This window comes from Chiloscyllium punctatum, chromosome 11 (genome assembly GCF_047496795.1).
Source record: "Chiloscyllium punctatum isolate Juve2018m chromosome 11, sChiPun1.3, whole genome shotgun sequence".
NCBI classification, from domain to species: domain Eukaryota; kingdom Metazoa; phylum Chordata; class Chondrichthyes; order Orectolobiformes; family Hemiscylliidae; genus Chiloscyllium; species Chiloscyllium punctatum.
The window spans coordinates 100,204,286-100,223,471 of record NC_092749.1 but is presented as its reverse complement, the minus strand read 5'-3'; the positions used below and the strand labels follow the sequence as shown (position 1 = coordinate 100,223,471).

General features: G+C 43.1%; 1 protein-coding gene across 3 annotated transcripts in view; it reads right to left on the bottom strand.

The window, feature by feature from the left end:
- Positions 1–337: 337 nt before the first annotated feature.
- The window catches only part of LOC140483265 (ras and Rab interactor 2-like), a 157,051-nt gene continuing 138,202 nt past the window's right edge, over positions 338–19,186 (bottom strand). For all 3 annotated transcript variants that reach the window (XM_072581406.1, XM_072581408.1, XM_072581407.1), the window contains 4 exons: positions 13,907–14,212; positions 10,688–10,819; positions 6,601–6,767; positions 338–5,666 (listed from right to left, as the gene is read on the bottom strand). In XM_072581406.1, the coding sequence (XP_072437507.1) occupies positions 5,331–5,666; positions 6,601–6,767; positions 10,688–10,819; positions 13,907–14,212 (941 nt within the window). In that variant the 3' untranslated portion in view covers positions 338–5,330. The remainder of the gene's footprint in view (positions 5,667–6,600; positions 6,768–10,687; positions 10,820–13,906; positions 14,213–19,186) is intronic.

The following is a 19,186-nucleotide window of genomic DNA, read 5'->3' as shown; positions in this document are numbered from 1 at the left end:
TCTGTAACATTGTTCACAAATTGGCAGAGTAGATGATTACGGAGGGCAGTTCCTGACCTGCGGCCTTTGAAGTTGTGTGTAACTCGCGTTTAAATATGGCACCCATGATGTGAAGCCCAGGAGTCAGAATGCATAATTTGAGGGAAATTGTGAGAGAAAATATGCCGTGGACTTTAGCTAGAAATCCTCCACAAAACTCCCTGAAAATGATACTTAGGTAAGAAATAGAAATATTCACCCCATGGAACTGTACTGACGAAACTGCTCCGTACATCAGGGCAAAGAGATGATAAATAAAATTTATGACAAGTTTTGAGTTGAATAATTCACAAATCTATTACTGAAAAGTTGATTTTTATTACGTGTGACATACAATGTTTCAATTGTACAGAGTACAGGCAGTAAGCTAATAAAGTATAGTGGTATCTTGGAGTGGACCCAAAATATTACTGCCATACCAGTATACAAATTCTTAATACTGTTCTAAACTACATACAAAAATCACAAATGCCATATCATTAAAAAGGCAATCTACTCACACGTAAATTGTATGTAAGCAATTCCCAGGGTACAATTTGTTCCCATTATACGCAGTAGTATAACCTGTTCTTAAGACTGGTAATTGGCAATTTTTGCTCTGCACAAGTTAATGCAGAGAATGTGGTTCATCTGCATCACTACAACAGAGGATTTGGTTTACCAGTGGTCGTGAATATGCTATTGCATCATGTAATACCAGAGGCGTTTTCGAACAAGTACTGGAGCATGAAACCAGGACGTGGCTTATGGCTTGGAATTGTGGAATGATACAGTGAAACTCAAAGGACATCATTTGGAACCTTGACCCCTACCAAAGGTATTTTGCCATTCCACAACAGTCAGTTTCTAAAGGAACCCAGAACAATATCAAATGCAGCTCATATGAGAAGAGCAAGAACTCACCGAGACTACGGTTTTGTCAACATCACAGCCACTAGCAACATCAGGATGGTCCTCACACTGAGGAATGCAGCATCTTACTGGTCCAGACAGCTGCATTTTCTAAGAGGGATGACTATGTCAACCAAATCAGCAACATCATTTTGAGTAAGCTATTTTCTGGAATTAAGAAAGACCAGGGGATTTAAATTCAAAAATTGAAATCAAGACACCAATGCAGTGGTTCTCAAGAGGCTGGAGAGACAGGAAAAGCAAAACCCGAAACATGTAATTCAGGGCTGGGATTGTTTACACTGGCACATGTGGTCTCTGTGAAAAGTCTCATAGGTCTCAAGACTTCCCTCAGTTTAGAGTCTGGATTTAAACCATGTTGCATTTGGAGGTTCATCTTTGGTGCAATGACAAATCTACAGTTTAATAGATTAAAAAAAAACCAAACACAGATTGCACTGACACAGTTCTTGGGCTGGATGTGGACTGGCCACTTCATGTCAATATAATGCAATGCAACACAGCACAGGAACAGGCCCTCTGGTCCGCCAAGCTTGCACCGATTCCTAAACGTTATTTAGACCCACTAGGTATTGCCCTCTGTTTGCTTCTCGTTCATGTATTTATCAAGTTACACAGTAAACATTGCTAACATGCCTGCTTCCACCACCTCCACTTGGCAGTGCATTCCAGGCACCCACCACCCTCTGGGTGAAACATTTTCCTTTGTATTTGTCCCCTCAACTTTCCCCCCCTCACCCTGAATCTGCGCCCTCCTGTAGTTGACCTTTCCACCCTTGGGAAAAAACTGACTGACTACCTTATTTCTGCCTCCCATAATTTTGTAGACTTCTATCAGTTCGCCCCTCACAGTCTCTGTCTTTCCAGGGAAAATAATCTAAGTTTATCCAACGTCCCCACATAACTAAAACCCTCCAGATGAGACAACATCCTGGTAAACCTTCTCTGCACCCTCTCCAAAGCATCCACATCCTTCTGGTAGTTGCTGACCAGAATTGCATGCAATATTCCAAATGCGGCCTAACTGAAGTTTTGTACTAAAGCTGAAACATAACTTGCCAACTTTTATATTTGATACCCCAGCTGATGAAGGCAAGTGTGCTCTATGCTTTCTTGACTGCCTTATCCACCTCAAGATATCTCCGGAGAAGATCAGTTTCCACCCCCACCCCAGCCCACGTTGTTCAGTGGCTTTCTATTTCCCCTCAGCTTCAATTTGCTTCATTGTCTTTTCTTCAGATCTCCCCACCATTATTGTAAATCCAAGATATAGAGACGAGAAACTGGCCAATGGGTGTTCCCTGCATTGTTTATAGCCATTCAGAAGGTTTTAATGCAGAAATGCTTTCAAAGGGCACTCAGTTCAGGTAGCATACAAACCTCTCCGAGCACAATAGGCTCCATTTTCTAACCCATGTGCCTGGGGACTGAGTATTCTATGGTCAGGTGAAAAGAACAGTTGGCAAGCTATAAGCCTTTTTATGCTACCCAGTGACTTTCTGAAGGGGCATAAGCCTGCTGGCATGTGCAGAAGGGATAAGTCATCCTGACCCACATTTACTGGGTTTGGTGGGGGCACGGCTGACCCGCTGTCTCTCCAAGCAGAGGCTGTGCTTACTGTGTGGGCCAACGTGCAGGGGCAATCGATCCGAAACGGGTGGCACTGAGGGATGATGGTCCTCAAAAGCACAGTGGCAAAGGATCCTTTGGACTGCTAGGATCTCCAATGTGGGCCACTTTATTTTAAAGTACGTGTTTCGCTCACTTCCTCCTTGCACATAACCCACTCCACTCAAAGGATCTACACTTCAGGCAAGTCCTCCTATTCATTATTTGATAAAGTCCTGACATCTCAGTTGTTACAGACTTGCACCTGCTCCTGATTTTCCTGCTGCCACCACTGGTACTAGAATTTACCCCTGGGCTTGTCTGGAACAGGTGCCGCTCAGGCTGGACAATTTACTTCAGAGACTCTGCTCCTGTTGAATGCCCCAGCAGAGAGGACTTTGAACACTGCCCTGCGTTCCGATTCAAGTGTCAGAACAGTGCCTGTGTCGCGCCAGTGTGAAGACTTCCAATTCCCATTCACCATCCTCAATGCTACTCCAGTGAGACCATCAGCGTAATTGCAATCGCTTCGCAGTTTTGGGCAATTGAGCCACTGCCTTAAAATCATGTAATTGTTGGAGCCGGAGTGCGCAGTGAGGGAGAGCAGCCCAATCCTGGACTGGATTCCAACACAAATCTCAGTGGGTTAAAAAGCACTGCTCCGACAACAAAGACTTGAAAAGCTGGAGTACTTCCGTGGCATTTCACAAAATATTCGTGCAGAACCAAAGGATAGCTTGCCAAAGTGGGCCCTCAAAATTACAGATGCAAAATGCAAGGAGTGACAGAGATGCTATGTTCCTCAGGGCATCAAGTGGATTAGTTACAAGGTAATCTCACTGTAATAAAAGCTAGCATGGAATGTTTAAGTGACAATTGAGTGCAGTGAAGATACAGTAATGTAAACACAACGTTGTAGCAACTAAACACAAACACAGTAAAAAAAAAATCAATATTTCTTTCCAAGCCTGCTCACCATCTGACAGCTCAATTGAGAATGGGTGGTTGGATTTAATTGGTGATGAAATGGTGACTAAACCAAGAATTATACGGTCAGGTTTACCTTCAATACGACCAGGCCTCTCCACATTCGCCCTTGCTATAATCCAATGTCTCTTCATTTCTCTTTCCTACTGCTTGCTGTCTCTCCCTCTCTTTCAACGTTCCATTGCCCACTTTTAACTATAACACTAGAGCTCTTTCCTGCACTGGGAGGCCAGAACAATAACTTTTATTTGGTGCTCAATAAGGGGAGGGACAGATAATTCTCAGAAGTGCAAAACTCATTATGTTGAGTATTCAGCTTCAATGAACAAGTTCTCCCCACTCAAGACACTGTGCACGCTGGATACAGAGCACAACTCTAGTTCAACAACATTCCTTAACTCCCACTATTTCACCATTTCCTACACCACTGGATCTCTTCAAACTATTTCACAAAATTGTAGAATTACACAGGAGGGATGAGGTCATTCAGCCTTCACTAGCCCTTTGAAAGAGCTACCCAATTGGTCCCATTCCTCTCCTATTTGTCCTGTAAAATTTTTCCAGTTTCCTTGTCATCCAGTTTCTGTTGGATCTCTTTGCTTGACTCGATTAAACAGTCGATTCCAGATTAGAACAACTTGCTGAGTAACTTCTTGTGCCTTCATGTTGCCTCAGTGTCCTCTCACCAAGTTTAACTGTGGGGCCTGTTTACCAAACCGCTCTGCCTCTCGACGTGCTCTCTTCTCATCAGCCCTTTGCGTTCTCGAGCACCTCCCATCAATTTCCCCCTTTAACCTTGCCTGCTTGAAAAAGAATGATTGCAGTGTCTCTAGTCCCTTCACAAAGTTAAACTCCCACATCCCTTGTAACCTTCCAGCAAATGTCTTCCACGCTCTCTTGGAGGCCTGGCCTTCCTTATTAATGGGTGGTGCCTAGAACTGGCCGCATTATTTGTGTATGAAAAGATTGTGTGGGTTTGGACACTGATGAATATGCCTATACAGTCCACATCACTGAATATTTGACTCGGAGGTGTTGCATCTCATTTGGAGCTGACTAAAAGGGCACAGATGGTGCTGCTGACCAGGAAACATTGCAGCAGTATATTACACAACAGTACAACAGCGGTGTTGTAAATGATTCGGACAAACAATTTCATTTATCAAGCAAATACCTGATGCTCAAAATAAAAAATAATTGATCAACATAGTATGTGAATAATTAAAAAAAACCTAAAAAAAAATCCAACACTTGTTTCAATTATATGCCCAGATGTTTACAAGAATAATCATTTCTGGCTTAAAAAAATAACTTTAAAAAAAAAATTTCAGTTAACCAGCAACTGCTACCAAATTAATGTCTCTGGGATCCACAGAAACACAGTCTTCCTATAAACATAAAACCATTTATGCAGCCTGCGCCCAAACTGATTTTATTCCCACTGTTTTAGTCTTTTAAGAGTAGGATGCGAATCATCCAGCTACTGTGACAGTTCTCACTGATGCATTGCATCTGACTGGACTTTGTCACGCACAGAGTGAATATCTGTTGCAATACAATGCAAAACCCCAATAACCAGCTGTGCCTTGGGCAAGGTGTTAGACACACACACACACACACACACACCCACCCAGCTCCAAGAACATCAGCAATGGTTTACCTATGAAGGTTTACTGGGTTGTAAGAATACACGTCCCTGGCATGCTACAAAAGTTAATTAAAATAAAGCTGAAACAACGTCCAAAATGCCCGACGATAGCAAAGGAGGGAATAGGCCTCATCATTTAAGATGTGACGCTGCATTCTTCCGAAGCCGCATTGCTGTGCTCAAAGGCATTGCTGGGAAGGTCATTGTGAAGGCGCTTGTAGACAAAGTAAAACATCTGGGACTGAGGCCTACTGTGCAACTCTGCCTTGATTTTCTGTGGGAAGGTATCAGGAGCCAACTGCTGCCAGGTGTCATTAATAAGGAGGAAGAGGCTGTAGTTCTCAGTGTCCTGAACTTGGAATTTGGCAGCACAGAGGTCACACAGCTCCTCTGTTGTCGTAAATGGTCTTACCAGTAAGGTCTTGGCTGTGCAGCCACTTGTCGTGTTGTTGAAGGCCACGCGCAGGTAGTTCTGTACGGATCGGGATAAAGGAGAAAAGAAAGGGAGTCGTTATTGAATGGCACTTTGTAGGTATAAGGCTGCAGCTTATCAAAAACTATATTTGATTGCTTATAAACCACGTTGGATTTGATTGTAGCTACAAACTTCACAAGTGAAACACTCTATTAGCAAATTCCTTGAAGCATGAAAAGACTGCTGTACAGGTTACCTGGTAGTCATCCATATTGAGAATTGTCCCACTTCCAAATCCTTTGTGTCCAGTTAAACTATTTGATAACAAGTAGGTGGACTGTAGTAATCCAAGTTCCATTGGATCATTGAATCCACAAGGACTGTTCCATAAGGTATATGTTTTCAGCTTCTTTAAATAGTATAGCTAGGAGATCTATTAACATGCTCAATCTATACCATAGCATTCCATTTAACATTTATGAATTCATGAAATGTTAAAGGCTGCTCTTCCCAAATTTCAATACATGGAGTTGGGTGTGCAGTGTTGGAAAAGACTGGAGAACATCAATGTGTGATAAAACAATGTAAACTGGAATAAATCACATGAGACATAGACATGGTAAGTTATATCAGTAAAATGACAGGGTGTTATGGAGTACTTGGAGAAAGTGAGGACTGCAGATGCTGAATCAGAGTTGAGAGTGTGGTACCGGAAAAGCACAGCCGGTCAGACAGCATCCAAGGAGCAGGAAAATCGACATTTCAGGCATAAGCCCTTGATCAGGAAGGGTTTCGAGATGAAGGGTTTATGCCTGAAATGTCGATTCTCCTGCTCCTCAGATGCTGCCTGACTGGCTGTGCTTTTCCAGCATCACTCTCTGTTCTGGAATACTGGTTTCTTTCAAAACTAAAAGAACTTTGTGCTATGAATTTAGTATGTAAAATGCACTCCATTCAATATCCATCATGCATTTTGCCCAAAGTGACGTACTTGGAAGTCTTCAACTGAAGGAGCTGTTCTGCTGTCTGCGGTCCTTCTCTTGTGCCACTGGTTTAGAGTATTCCTGGTTTGTGAGCTCAATAACTTGGCCGCCTGGTCCTCTTGGAAATTCTTTATTAGTGAGAGAGCTCCATAGACACTGGTCAGATAATAGCCACCTAGACAGAGCAAAGCAACAGGAGGGTTTATATGAACAGGATCTAGGCGATGGCTAGGGTTTAGGTATGGCCAGCAACCAATATACAAACCAACAACTTGCATCACAATACCCCAAAGAGCACTGTCAAACAAAGCTGGTCATTGAGTCAATTAATGCAATACTATGACAGATGACAGAGTTTGGTCAAAGCTTTTAGATGCTAAGCATAGATATACATTTCATATCTTGTTGAATTTCCTTTTGAGTATAATGGCATATTTGGTGTACAGAACTTCTGCTTAAAATGACCAGCTATCATCATTTTCACCTCAGCCATGCTAAAGGTTTTGGGGATGGGGTGGGTGGTTCTGAGTAGGGATGAGGGGCAGTGGTGTGCGCTGGAACAAAGGATCGAAAGCAGCTTTCCTTCTTCAGTAACTGTTACCTTACAATTGCAGATGATATTTTTTTTATTCGTGGGACATGGACACCACTGGCAAAGTGGATATTCCTTGCCCTTGGGATGATGGTGGAGAACTATCTTCTTGAACCAACACACTGCATGGGGTTGAGAGTGACTGGACAGTTGTGTTGGGATTTGGGTTTGACCCTGCAGTGTATAAGCACTGGTATAGTTCCAAGTCAGGATGCTATGTGAGTTGAAGGAGGACATACTGGCTGTGGGCAGTCAACCATCTGTTATCCCTGTTTTTCTAAGCAATGAAGATCATGGGTGTGCAAGGTGCTTTTGAAAAATCCTGGCAAGCTGCTGCAGTGCATCATGTATGTCACGGTGCAACCGCTGTGGCATTGTACAGTAGCAGTGGAAGGAGTACATGCTTAAGGTCATAAGATAGGGTTTAATAAAAAGCACGCTGCTTTTCCTTAGTTAGTGACAAACTTGTTGAGTGTTGAGTGTAAGTGGGGAGTACTCCATCAAACTCCTAAATTGTGTCCTATAGATAGTGTGGTCTCCTCGACATCGGGGAGACAGGACATTGCTTGCAGATCGTTTCAGAGAACATCGCTGGGACACCCACACCCACCAACCCCACTGCCCTGTGGCTGAACACTTCAACCCCCCCCCTCCAGCTCCGTCAAGGCCATGCAGGTCCTGGGCCTCTTCCACTGCCAAACCATTACCACCTGACGCCTGGAGGAGGAACGCCTCATATTCTGCCGTGGGACCTTGCAACCACACGGGATAAATGTGGATTTCAACAACTTCCTCATTTCCCCTCCCCCCCACATTATCCCAGCCCAAGCCTCCAACTCGGCCCCGCCCTCCAGACCCATCCATCACTGCCTCCACTGCCTATCACCTTCATCCACCTATCGCTTTCCCAGCTACCTCCCCCCAACCCCATCCATTTACCTCTCAGCACCCCCTTGGCCCACAAGCCTCATTCCTGATGAAGGGCTTATGCCCGAAACGTTGATTCTCCTGCTCCTCGGACGCTGCCTGATCTGATGTGTTTTTCCAGCCCCACGCTCTTGAGCTTTGTAGGTGATGGACAGATTGTGGGGAATCGAGAGGCAAATTACTCGCTACGGGATTCCCGACCTCCGAGCTGTCCTTGTCGCCTCAGTATTTAGCTGGCTAGTCCAGTTAAGCTTCAGGTCCATGGTGACTCCACAGGATATTGGTGGTGAGGGACTCAACGAGAGTAATGCTGGCAAATGTCAAGGGAAAGTTGTTAGATTATTTGACGCTGGGGTTTGTTAAGAAATGGTTCTTGGATTGATCAATTAAAACAAACTAATTAAAAACAGGCAAAGCTGGCAACTGACAACAAAACAGTCAGCATCCAAAAAGAGAAAAGCCAGGTTGTTTTGGGAAGAAACCAGTAAGAACTGGAGACTCCTGATGTGACTTGTTAACTTGCATCCTCCCTCTTTTCAAAGGCTGCTACATTTACTTGAATTTCTAGGGATCTGATTGGTCGTTCTGTGATTGGCTGCTTGAGACTTCTATTAATGTCAATGATCTAACAATCAATATTCAAACTGTTTCAAAGTGCAATGCATTGTTTCAACTACAATTTAGCCCATTATATGCAGAGTCTCAGTCATTCCTCTGACCTACTTCATCCACTGATTGGACGTGCTGGCAGTATCTTGACAGAGTTTAATGGTTCAGATAATTTCCCAGGTTTCATACATGGGGCTGGATTTAGACCTTACTTCTTTTTTTGGATTACCCATCAGATTTTCAAGTGGAATCCATTTACCGACAAGTTAGAACCATAGCTTGTAATCTGACAAACAAGTTTAGGATTCTGTAGAGATAGGTAGCATTTTATAGGCAGGCTAACACCATCAGATCCAAATCACCTCACTTCTCAAGTCAGGAAGAGTCACGATTTTATACCTGCGAACTGCATGTACATGAACTTGTCCACAAATAATTTCAAAATTAATTAGTTTGTTTGGAACTTGGCACCAATTCTCATTTACGTGAATTTAACTGGGAAGTAAGATAAATGACAATGTACTGGCGTACAGACAAGAATGGGAAGGAAGGAAGAACTCCCTGTATCTAAACAACAAAAATTCCAGTAACCAGACGTATTAAACACAGTGTTCCAATACAAAATCATTCCCAGCAAAATACCAGTTAAGAGCCAGGGATGTATACCAAATATTTCACTGTATTAATTTACTCATTTTGATGTTAATTGTGTTAGTCAATTCACGTGCAAAAATAAAATTAGTTTTTCATTTCAACATTTATTCTCGTCAAACCTATTATTATTTTCAAGTAAATAATAAAACAAGTTTAATGAGATATAAACTGATTTAGCTTGTTTTGGTTTATACAGGACAATGTATTCCTGATGGAGGGCTTTTGCCCTGTCGATTTCAAAGCTACTTGGATGCTGCCTGAACTGCTGTGCTCTTCCAGCACCACTAATCCAGAATCCACTAAAATATGTCTACAATAATAATTTCTTCCTACTTTTGTAACTGTGTGCAAGTCTGGTCTCCCTCCTATCGGCAGCATGTTGCGAAACTTGAAAGGGTTCAGAAAACATTGACAAGGATGTTGCCAGGGTTGGAGGGTTTGAGCTTTGGGGAGAGGCTGAATAGGCTGGGGCTGTTTTCCCAGGAGCATCAAAGGCTGAGGAGTGACCTTATAGAGATTTATAAAATCATGAGGAGCATGAGTTTTTTTTGTAGACTTGGTTTTTTTGCCCCTGGGTGGGGGAGTCCAGAACTTGAGGGCATAGGTTTAGGGAGAGAGGAGAAAAGTTTTACAAAGAACCTAAAGGGCAACTTTTTCCACACAGAGGGTGGTGAATGTATGGAATAAACTGCCAGAGGAAGTGGTGGAGGCTGGTACGATTACAACATTTAAAAGGCATCTTTATGAGTACATGAATAGGAAGACTTTAGAGGGAAAATAGGCCAAGTGCTGGCAAATAGGACTATATTTGTTTAGGATATCTGGTCAGCATGCACAAGTCTGATTCTGTGCTGTACATCTCTATGAGTCTAATAAACTTCCTTCTCTACACTTTCCATTCCTGATAACCCCCCTGAAATGGCCACCCCTGCTCTGCACAGTTTAAAAGTGAAGACAGGAGGAAACCTGTAACGATGTCATCCACTTCTAATAAATGATTAAACAAAAAAGCTGACCTGCTTCCATTTCCTCCACCCCCTCGAGAAAGCAGAACAACTCATTCCAACAGCACCAGAATGTGTCATTCAGGTAACTGCGGAAGCAAACTCTGTCCTAATCCTGGCACAGCGTAGTTGTGCCAATCCACTGTGTGACCCGGGGAGTAGAATAATTCAACCAGTCACCATCAAAATAAACCTTTGTACAGGATTTGCTGCCACTTCATTGAAAGAGGTAGAGTCAAATGAATGAGTCGTTGTGAACCATTCAGTTAGCAGTGTTCCAAAAACATGAATAATAACGCTGCTTTGTACCTTCTCCATGCAGTAGTGATGGGTCCAACAATTCCATCATGTATTCAATCTCAATCTCCAACTCTGGCATGTCACACTGGGCTACTATATAGGTCAGCATAGGCAGGAAGTCATCCGCCCCATATAACCTTCCTGTGGGTACAATTCAATAGATTCATTAGAGCCAAGATTTTCGTCTGCTTCTTGTGATAGCATGCACTGTACTTTCAGGATGAAATCATGATTCCCGCTTGTTATGGGAATATATTTCTGTTTGTCACCTCAATCACATTGGGGGTGCTCAAAGGTGTGTCAGTGGTACACCAGAATATTGCTTCAAACTGGGAAACGTGTCTTCACAAAAAGGGACAGCTGGTTAAGTTGGTCAAGCCTTAGTAACAGTTCTTTGTTTGATGTAAAAATGAATTCTCTCCTTTTATGAGCAACATTCAACAGTGATTAAAAACAAAATGCTAGAGAAACCCAGCAGGTTTGGCAGCATTTGTGGAGAGAGAAACAGAGTTATTGTGAAGTCTAACATGACTTCTTCTTCCTCTTCATCGATGGGTTCCGAAGATGAATCACTGGAACTCTATGTTAACATGGTTTCTCCCTCCACAAATTCTCTCCACTGCTTGGTCATTATTTCAGATCTCCAGCATCTGCAGTATTTTGATTTTACCTGACTGTAATTGACTCCTGTGCAAATATCAGCAAATGTCCCCACTTCAGACCTTGTGAAGGAACTCAAGGTCATGGTGAGGTAGCTGAAGAAGCAGTTAGGCTTGGGAAACAATGCTGAGGAATTCCTGCAGCAATGCCCTGGGGCTGAGATGTCTGACCTCCAACACCACAGTCATGTGCTAGGTTGGACTTGATCCAGTGGAGATTTCCCCCCCTCCCCCAATTCCCACTGACTTCAGTTTTGATTGTGCAAATGGAATACCCCAACTATAATAGTTTACATTTGGTGCTAACAGCCTTTACTCAAATCTCCATGTCCTCCACGCCAGGAAAACCAGGGACAGAATTTTACATTAAACTATACAATTTGATTGCTAGAACTTAATTATATAAACACCAGTAATTTATTGATATAGGAGGTGGTTTCTTACTGAGAGAACTATTCCATCCCATAGTATATATTACAGGTATTTATCCACTTGCTTGATAGAACATTTATGAAACTTACTTCTACCAGCTTCTCAAACCTTAACAACCTGCCATGCAGAAAATAAGTGCTCCCTGACTTCTCTTTTCATGCTTTGTTTTAGGATCTATCATGGGATTATGTTATATTTAACCATTATATTTAGTTTAGACTCTGGGTTTGTACTCAATGGACTTTAGAAGGATGAACAAGAAACCTGATTGAAACTGACAGAATACTGAGAGGCTTGGATAGAATGGTCATGGACCAGATGGTTTCACTAGTAGGAGAGACTAGGACGTGAGGGCATAGTGAAAGGATGACCCTTTTGAGAAACATCAGCCATGGTTGAAAGGCAGAGCAGACTCGATGGGCTGAATGGCCTAATTCTGCTCTTCTGTCTTATGACCATAAACTTGAGTAGATTTGCAATGAAATTGACAGATAGCAATCGTATGAGGATTTGACAAAAAAGATGTGCTGGAAACACTCAACAGGTCAGGGAGCACTGTATAGAGAAAGAGCATTAGCAGGTGGAATTTAACGTCTCCACCACTTTACCAGTGGAAGGGCCTTCCCACCATTGTTCTGATTAAGTCCAAGGTAGGGAATATGAATGGCCTTGCTGCTCGGTCTGCCAGTGGAAGCCTTTAAGCGTCCACTGCATCCAGGAGGTGGGCCCCTTGGTCCAAGGCCCTCAGGAAGAAGGTGCACACTGAGATCCAAACCCTGTCCTTTCATAAACCCCTGATCTGAGAGAAGGCATGCTGCTGCCCAGTTAAGTGCCTGGTTAGCTCCTGTCACCTCCTGTACAGGTGGCCCAATGTTTTAGGTCATGGTGGCCTCTGATGAAAGGTCATTTCAAAGTGAAACCTGAAACTTTGATTCAGTTTCCCTCTGCACAGCTGCTGCCAGGTCTGCTAAGCGTTTCCAGCGTGTTTTTTCATGATCACTTCATATTTCCATCATTCATGATATTCTGCTTTTGTTTCGTTGCCACTGGAAACATAGGAAAGTCTGACTGCTGCTATAATAATGATCAATGCTCTAATCCCAGGCCCAACAGCCAGCGTACAGTTTGTTAATTCTCCTTCAAGTTTTCCGAGGGAAGCAAGAACCACTAATAAACGCTTACTTTGCTTTGTGTCACTCAGCTCACTTACGGTTTGGGAAATAAAACAATTCTCCATTCACCTCACTAAAGAAAACATTGGAGCTGTGCACGCGAGGGAAATTGAGAGAAGCGCGATGTCCCATTATTCGGACACATCCCTAAATCAGACCCAATAAGATGGACTAGTAATGCTGCCACTTCCTGGAAATACAAAGCTGACCCTGAATTTGTAAGAACTTCATTATACTGTCCTTCTCATATTTGTCTACCTCAACTTGAAGGTCTCTTTACTCTTTGATTTACTTAGCATTTGACCAACATGCCCCCTTCTCATTCTCTCTTCCCAAATGGTATTATATCATTGCTGTCCCTGTCAACTTCTATCTGGCATCAAAATGTCCAAAATTGCCTGCAGCTCTTTGAATAGTAAGTGACATTCCCTATTTTTGTGTGACCTGGTGTTGCACTCCTATAACAAAGTCCTGTGCCTCCCTTGTGACAATTTACTTGGACACCACCCTTGGAAAGTCAACATGCAATATCATTTCCTTCAGAACTCTAAAGAAGTCCTGATAAAGCATCATACTGGGACTCGAAACGTTAATGCTGTTTCGCTCTCCGCAGTTGCTGACAGACCTGCTGAGTTTCTAGAGCATTCTCTGAGTTTTCATCAAGCTTCCCAGCATCCCTTGCAGTATCTTGAGTAAAAGCCAAAAGAACTGTGGATGCTGGAAACCACAAACAGGTCTGGCAGCAACTGTGAAGAGGAATCAGAATTAACATATTGGGTTCAATAACCCTTCCTCAGAATCTGCAATATTTTCCCTTTATTGCAGAGTCAAGCTTATTCTTTGGTTAGGCATTATCTGTCTTTCACAATTCTATGCCACTTGTCCTTAATTGACCCAGGCCTAGCATGTTAAAGGCATACATTAACTGATGTTTTAATGCACAGCTTAGTAAAATAATACTGTACCTGAGTTGTTTTCCATAACACTGTAGATAACTTTGCAGACCCTTAGCAATAGACACACCTTCTTCTCAGGAGAGTACGCCTTGTGCATGTTATGAAACTTGTGCCTTATTTTATCCAAGGTGACAGTATCGGGGACAGAGGCATCCACTCCTAGTTCCTGAGGCACTTTTTGTTTAACAGAGAGCAGATTCTCTTTCAGCTGCTTCCAGGAGCCGTCGGAGACATGGAATTGTTTCAAAGTTGCGTAAATGTAAGACTTCAGGGGCTTCAGAATGCATTTGTGCATTGCTTTCTCCAAAACAACATCTGGAAAAGATAATGAAAGGAAAGGTTTAAAAAAAAAGTTTCAAAATCAAATGAAGTTCAAGTTTGGGTTGGGAAATAATAGACCACAAAATGTTTCACAGCAAAGGAATCACGTTAACGCATGTCATACATCTGTCCACGTTTAAAAACAAAAACAATATTATGAAGAGAAAAAGCAACTGCTATTGATTGTAAACTTTCTACTCTGCAAAATTTTAGGAAAACTTTTCTCCTTTGATAACATGGTGTGAGGACATGAATACTTCCCTTTCATTAACAACCAGGACGTGTGTGCAGGATATTGTCAGAGTTTGAAATGTTATAACATGAACACATAAACATTATTAAAGCCTTAGCTATTGGATATGAAGTGATTCTAAATGGGGACCTCAGTTCAGTATCACAGTCAACTTGGTGGTCTGATTCACAAGGTCAGGTCAAGTCCAATATCCAGACTGACAGTTCAGTAAATACTGAAGGAGCTCTGAACTATCAGAGATGGTGACTTTAAGATCAGATGTTAAATGACCTGCCTCCTCAGTTACCTGTAAAAGATCCTAAGCTACTGCTGACCTCCTGGTTGGACTGAATCATGGAATCACTACAGTGTGGAAGCAGGTCATTCGGCCCACTGAGTCCACACAGCCTCTCTGAACAGCATCCAACCCAATCCATTCTATCCCTGTAACCCTGCATTTCCCATGGCTAACCCACCTAGCCTGCACACCCCTGGACACTAGGGGACAATGTAGCATGGTCAATCCACCTAATCTGCATGCCTTTGGACTGTAGAAGGAAACCCATGCAGACACAGGGAGAATGTGTAAACTCCACACAGACAGTTGCCCAAGGGTGGAAGCAAACCCTGGCCCTTGGTGATGTGAGGCAGCAGTGTTAACCACTGATCCACCAGGCCAATGCTTATCCCTCCAACACTACTTAAATTAGATGATCTGGTCATTTTCCTACTGCTGTTTAGAATTCCCAGTGTTTAGATTGCTTGTTATTTACAACAGTGATTACTACCATGAAGGATTCTTGGCTGAGGCATGCAACACTCAATTTAAACTATCACCAGTCCTCTCTCTCTAATGATAGTCCTCAGAGTCTCGTAGGATTATAGTGATTTTACCTTTCTTTTCTGCCTAGGCCACAAAGACTTCATTTGTTGCAGAGGAAGACAGCAGCATCACTTTTATTCATGCAAGAAATGTGGACATCACTGGTGAGGTCAATATTTATTGCGAGACCCTGGCCTCTGTTTTCTCTGAACCCCATTTGTTGAGAGGTGAGGTGGTGGTCAGGGCATGAGCTGGTGGTGGGCAGTTGGGCAGCATAGTCGAGTGTGTGTTGCTGGAAAAGCACAGCAGGTCAGGCAGCATCCAAGGAGCAGGAGAATCGACGTTTCATCCTGATGAAGGGCTCCAGCCCGAAACATTGATTCTCCTGCTCCTCGGATGCTGCCTGACCTGCTGTGCTTTTCCAGCAACACACTCTCGACTCTGATCTCCAGCATCTGCAGTCCTCACTTTCTCCTAGTTGGACAGCACAGCTCATCTCAGTCTCACCCCCAACCCCACCCTGCCACATCCCAGGACAGTTCAGGAGATGAGCCATTGAACCATGAGGGTCAAGCGATGGATGTGGTGTATATGGACTTCAGCAAGGCATTTGATAAGGTTCCCCATGGTAGGCTCGTTCAGAAGGTCAGGAGGAATGGGATACAGGGAAATTTAGCTGTCTGGATACAGAATTGGCTGGTTGACAGAAGACAGCGAATGGTAGTGGAAGGAAAGTATTCTGCCTGGAAGTCAGTGCTGAGTGGTGTTCCACAGGGTTCTGTTCTTGGGCCTCTACTCTTTGTAATTTTTATTAATGACTTGGATGAGGAGATTGAAGGATGGGTTAGCAAGTTTGCAGACGGCAGAAAGGTTGGAGATGTCGTTGACAGTATAGAGGACTGTTGTAGGCTGCAGCGGGACATTGACAGGCTGCAGAGATGGGCTGAGAGGTAGCAGATGGAGTCCAACCTGGATAAATGCGAAGTGATGCATTTTGGAAGGTCGAACTTGAAAGTTTAGTACAGGATTAAAGACAGGATTCTTGGCAAAGTGGAGGAACAGCGGGATCTTGGTGTGCAGGTACACAGATCCATTAAAATTGCCACCCAAGTGGACAGGGTTGTTAAGAAAGCATATGGTGTTTTGGCTTTCATTAACAGGGGGATTGAGTTAAGAGCCGTGAGATCTTGTTGCAGCTCTATAAAACTTTGGTTAGACCGCACTTGGAATACTGTGTCCAGTTCTGGTCGGCCTACTATAGGAAAGATGTGGATGCTTTGGAGAGGGTTCAGAGGAGGTTTACCAGGATGCTGCCTGAACTGGAGGGCTTATCTTACGAAGAGAGGTTGACTGAGCTCGGACATTTTTCATTGGAAAAAAGGAAGAGAGGGGACTTAATTGAGGTGTACAAGATAATGAGAGGCATAGACAGAGTTGATAGCCAGAGACTTTTTCCCAGGGCAGAAATTGTTAACACAAGGGGTCATAGTTTTAAGCTGTTTGGAGGAAAGTATAGAGGGGATGTCAGAGGCAGGTTCTTTACGCAGAGAGTTGAGAGAGCATGGAATATGTTGCTAGCAGCAGTTGTGGAAGCGAGGTCATTGGGGATATTTAAGAGACTGCTGGACATGTATACGGTCACAGAAATTTGAGGGCTCATACATTAGGTTTACCTTACATGAAGACCAATGGTCGGCACAACATCGTGGGCTGAAGGGCCTGTTCTGTGCTGTACTGTTCTATATTCTATACCCATCTCTTGGGCGTACAGAAGGGCCACTGAGACAAGAAACAAATCCAGGGCAAACGCATCCGGAAAGGCACAGTTACAGGACGGCCTTGGAGAATCGGAGTTGGTTAGTCACTGAGCTAAACGACAGCTACCAAACGGAGAGTCTGAAAGATTTAAAAGGGGCCTGAGGGGTATCCTTTCCACGCAGAGAGTAGCACATGAATGGATGAATGGAACAAGCTGCCAGAGGAAGTGGTAGAGGCAAATACAATTACGACATTTCAAGGACATTTGAACAAGAAAGGTTTAAAGGGATATCGGCCAAGCAGAGGCAAGTGGAACTAATTCAGTTCAGGAAATCTGGTCAGCACGGATGAGTTGGGCTGAAGGGTCTGTTTCTGTGCTGGATTACTCTACTGAGCCTGCATCCTTACAGCACTGAGACAGCAGTGAGACCTAGATGCCATACTAGCTGCCCAAAGGAAAAGACTGAACAGTTTCCACCTTTGCTATCCTCAGACACTTTGCTATTGGTGGTAGCTCAGCTTACTAACTCAAAGCAACTCTGAACAGCGCCAATTTTGTTGCCATACAGAGAGCTGACATTTCAGCTTTATTGAAATAATGTTGCAGAATCATGACTGGAATGTCACACATGTGGACCATGATATAGAATATTAATAAACACCAGCAGTTTAAACTAAATGATTGTGACTGCTTTATCAAATTATTGATATACGATGTAGCTTAGACTGAAAATAAATAGCTTGAAAAGTTATCACACGCTCTTCACAACACAGACACAAATGTATTTAACTCAACTAAATCAATCTATAAAAACTTCAGTTCGGAAGTTTTCCTACTCTGTGGTGACAAATAACTTTTAAAAAGGAGCCGGTGCTGTTTGGAACTGAGTGCCAGGCATGCAACAACAACATGCACTTTTATAGTACTTATAATGTGAAGTAACTGCAACCAAAGTGCTTCAGGGAAGAGTCAGACTAAAATCGACAGAGGCCAGAAGGGAGAAGTCAGCACCCGTGGGCTTTAAAGAGCTGTCCTAAAGGAGAAGAGTAAGTGGAAAAGTTTAAGAGGGAATCTGGAACTTGGGGCCTAGACTGCTAAAGGTGCAGTCACAACACGGAGAGGAGACGGATGTGAAGGATGGGCAACAAGCCAGTGCTGAAGAAACACAGACTACCCACAGGACTGTTGAAATAACTTCACAGAGGCCAGCATCCCTTCACCAAGTAACCCTTTGTTTAAATGTGTGCAGTACATGACACTGACCCAGCTAGCTCAGAGCCGGCTCCGAGATTGAACAGGACCTCTGATGCTCCTGTTTATATCTGTCAGCCGGGGCTCCCAGATTGGACCAGCTAACAGCCCCAGTCAGGGAATTCAATCTATGAGGCCTATCAGTCTGACCTCATTACAACCACTACAATTGTACAGCAAGAAGCAGTCACAGCGATAAAGAGGATGAGGCCATAAGTAGGATTTAAATACAGGAATAGGAATTTTAAAATGAAAGTATTTAGGAACCATAGCAGGCTAAGTACAGTACTTGTGGGAGAATGACACTTGGTGAGATTTAGGATACAGGCAACAGAGAATAGGATAAGTTACAATTTTTACAATGTAAATCATATCACTGTAGTGAAGGTTTATAAACATTTGATTTGCCACTGATTTTCTTCAACTACAAAGCTGCCTCAAAAACAATTTCTATGGTAGGAAAAGTAACATATACAGGTACAGACACACAAATCACAGTAAAAACCAATTTAGTGCCACATCCCAGGACAGCTCAGAAGATGAGCCATCAAACCATCATACCCACCTCCTGGGCACAGGGAAGGGCCACTGAGACAACAAATAAATCCAGGGCGAATGCTTTGTAATATCAAGGTAAAATTAAAAACTGGATTAAATTTGAAAGCTGTGTTATGGATCAGCATCAATCAGAGAATCAATATTGTCAGCTGCCCCCAAAAAAGATTCTATAAAAAGATATTTCAAGCAAACTGCTTCTTCCAGAGACCGAGATAACAGCAGTTTTGGAAACATGCAGCCTGGATATCTGTTCAGGCCCATAGTGCCATGGACTCAGAGACTGACCGACAGGAAGGTGAGGAAATGTTCTTACATTCATCTGAGTCTCATGTTGGCAGTGATCAA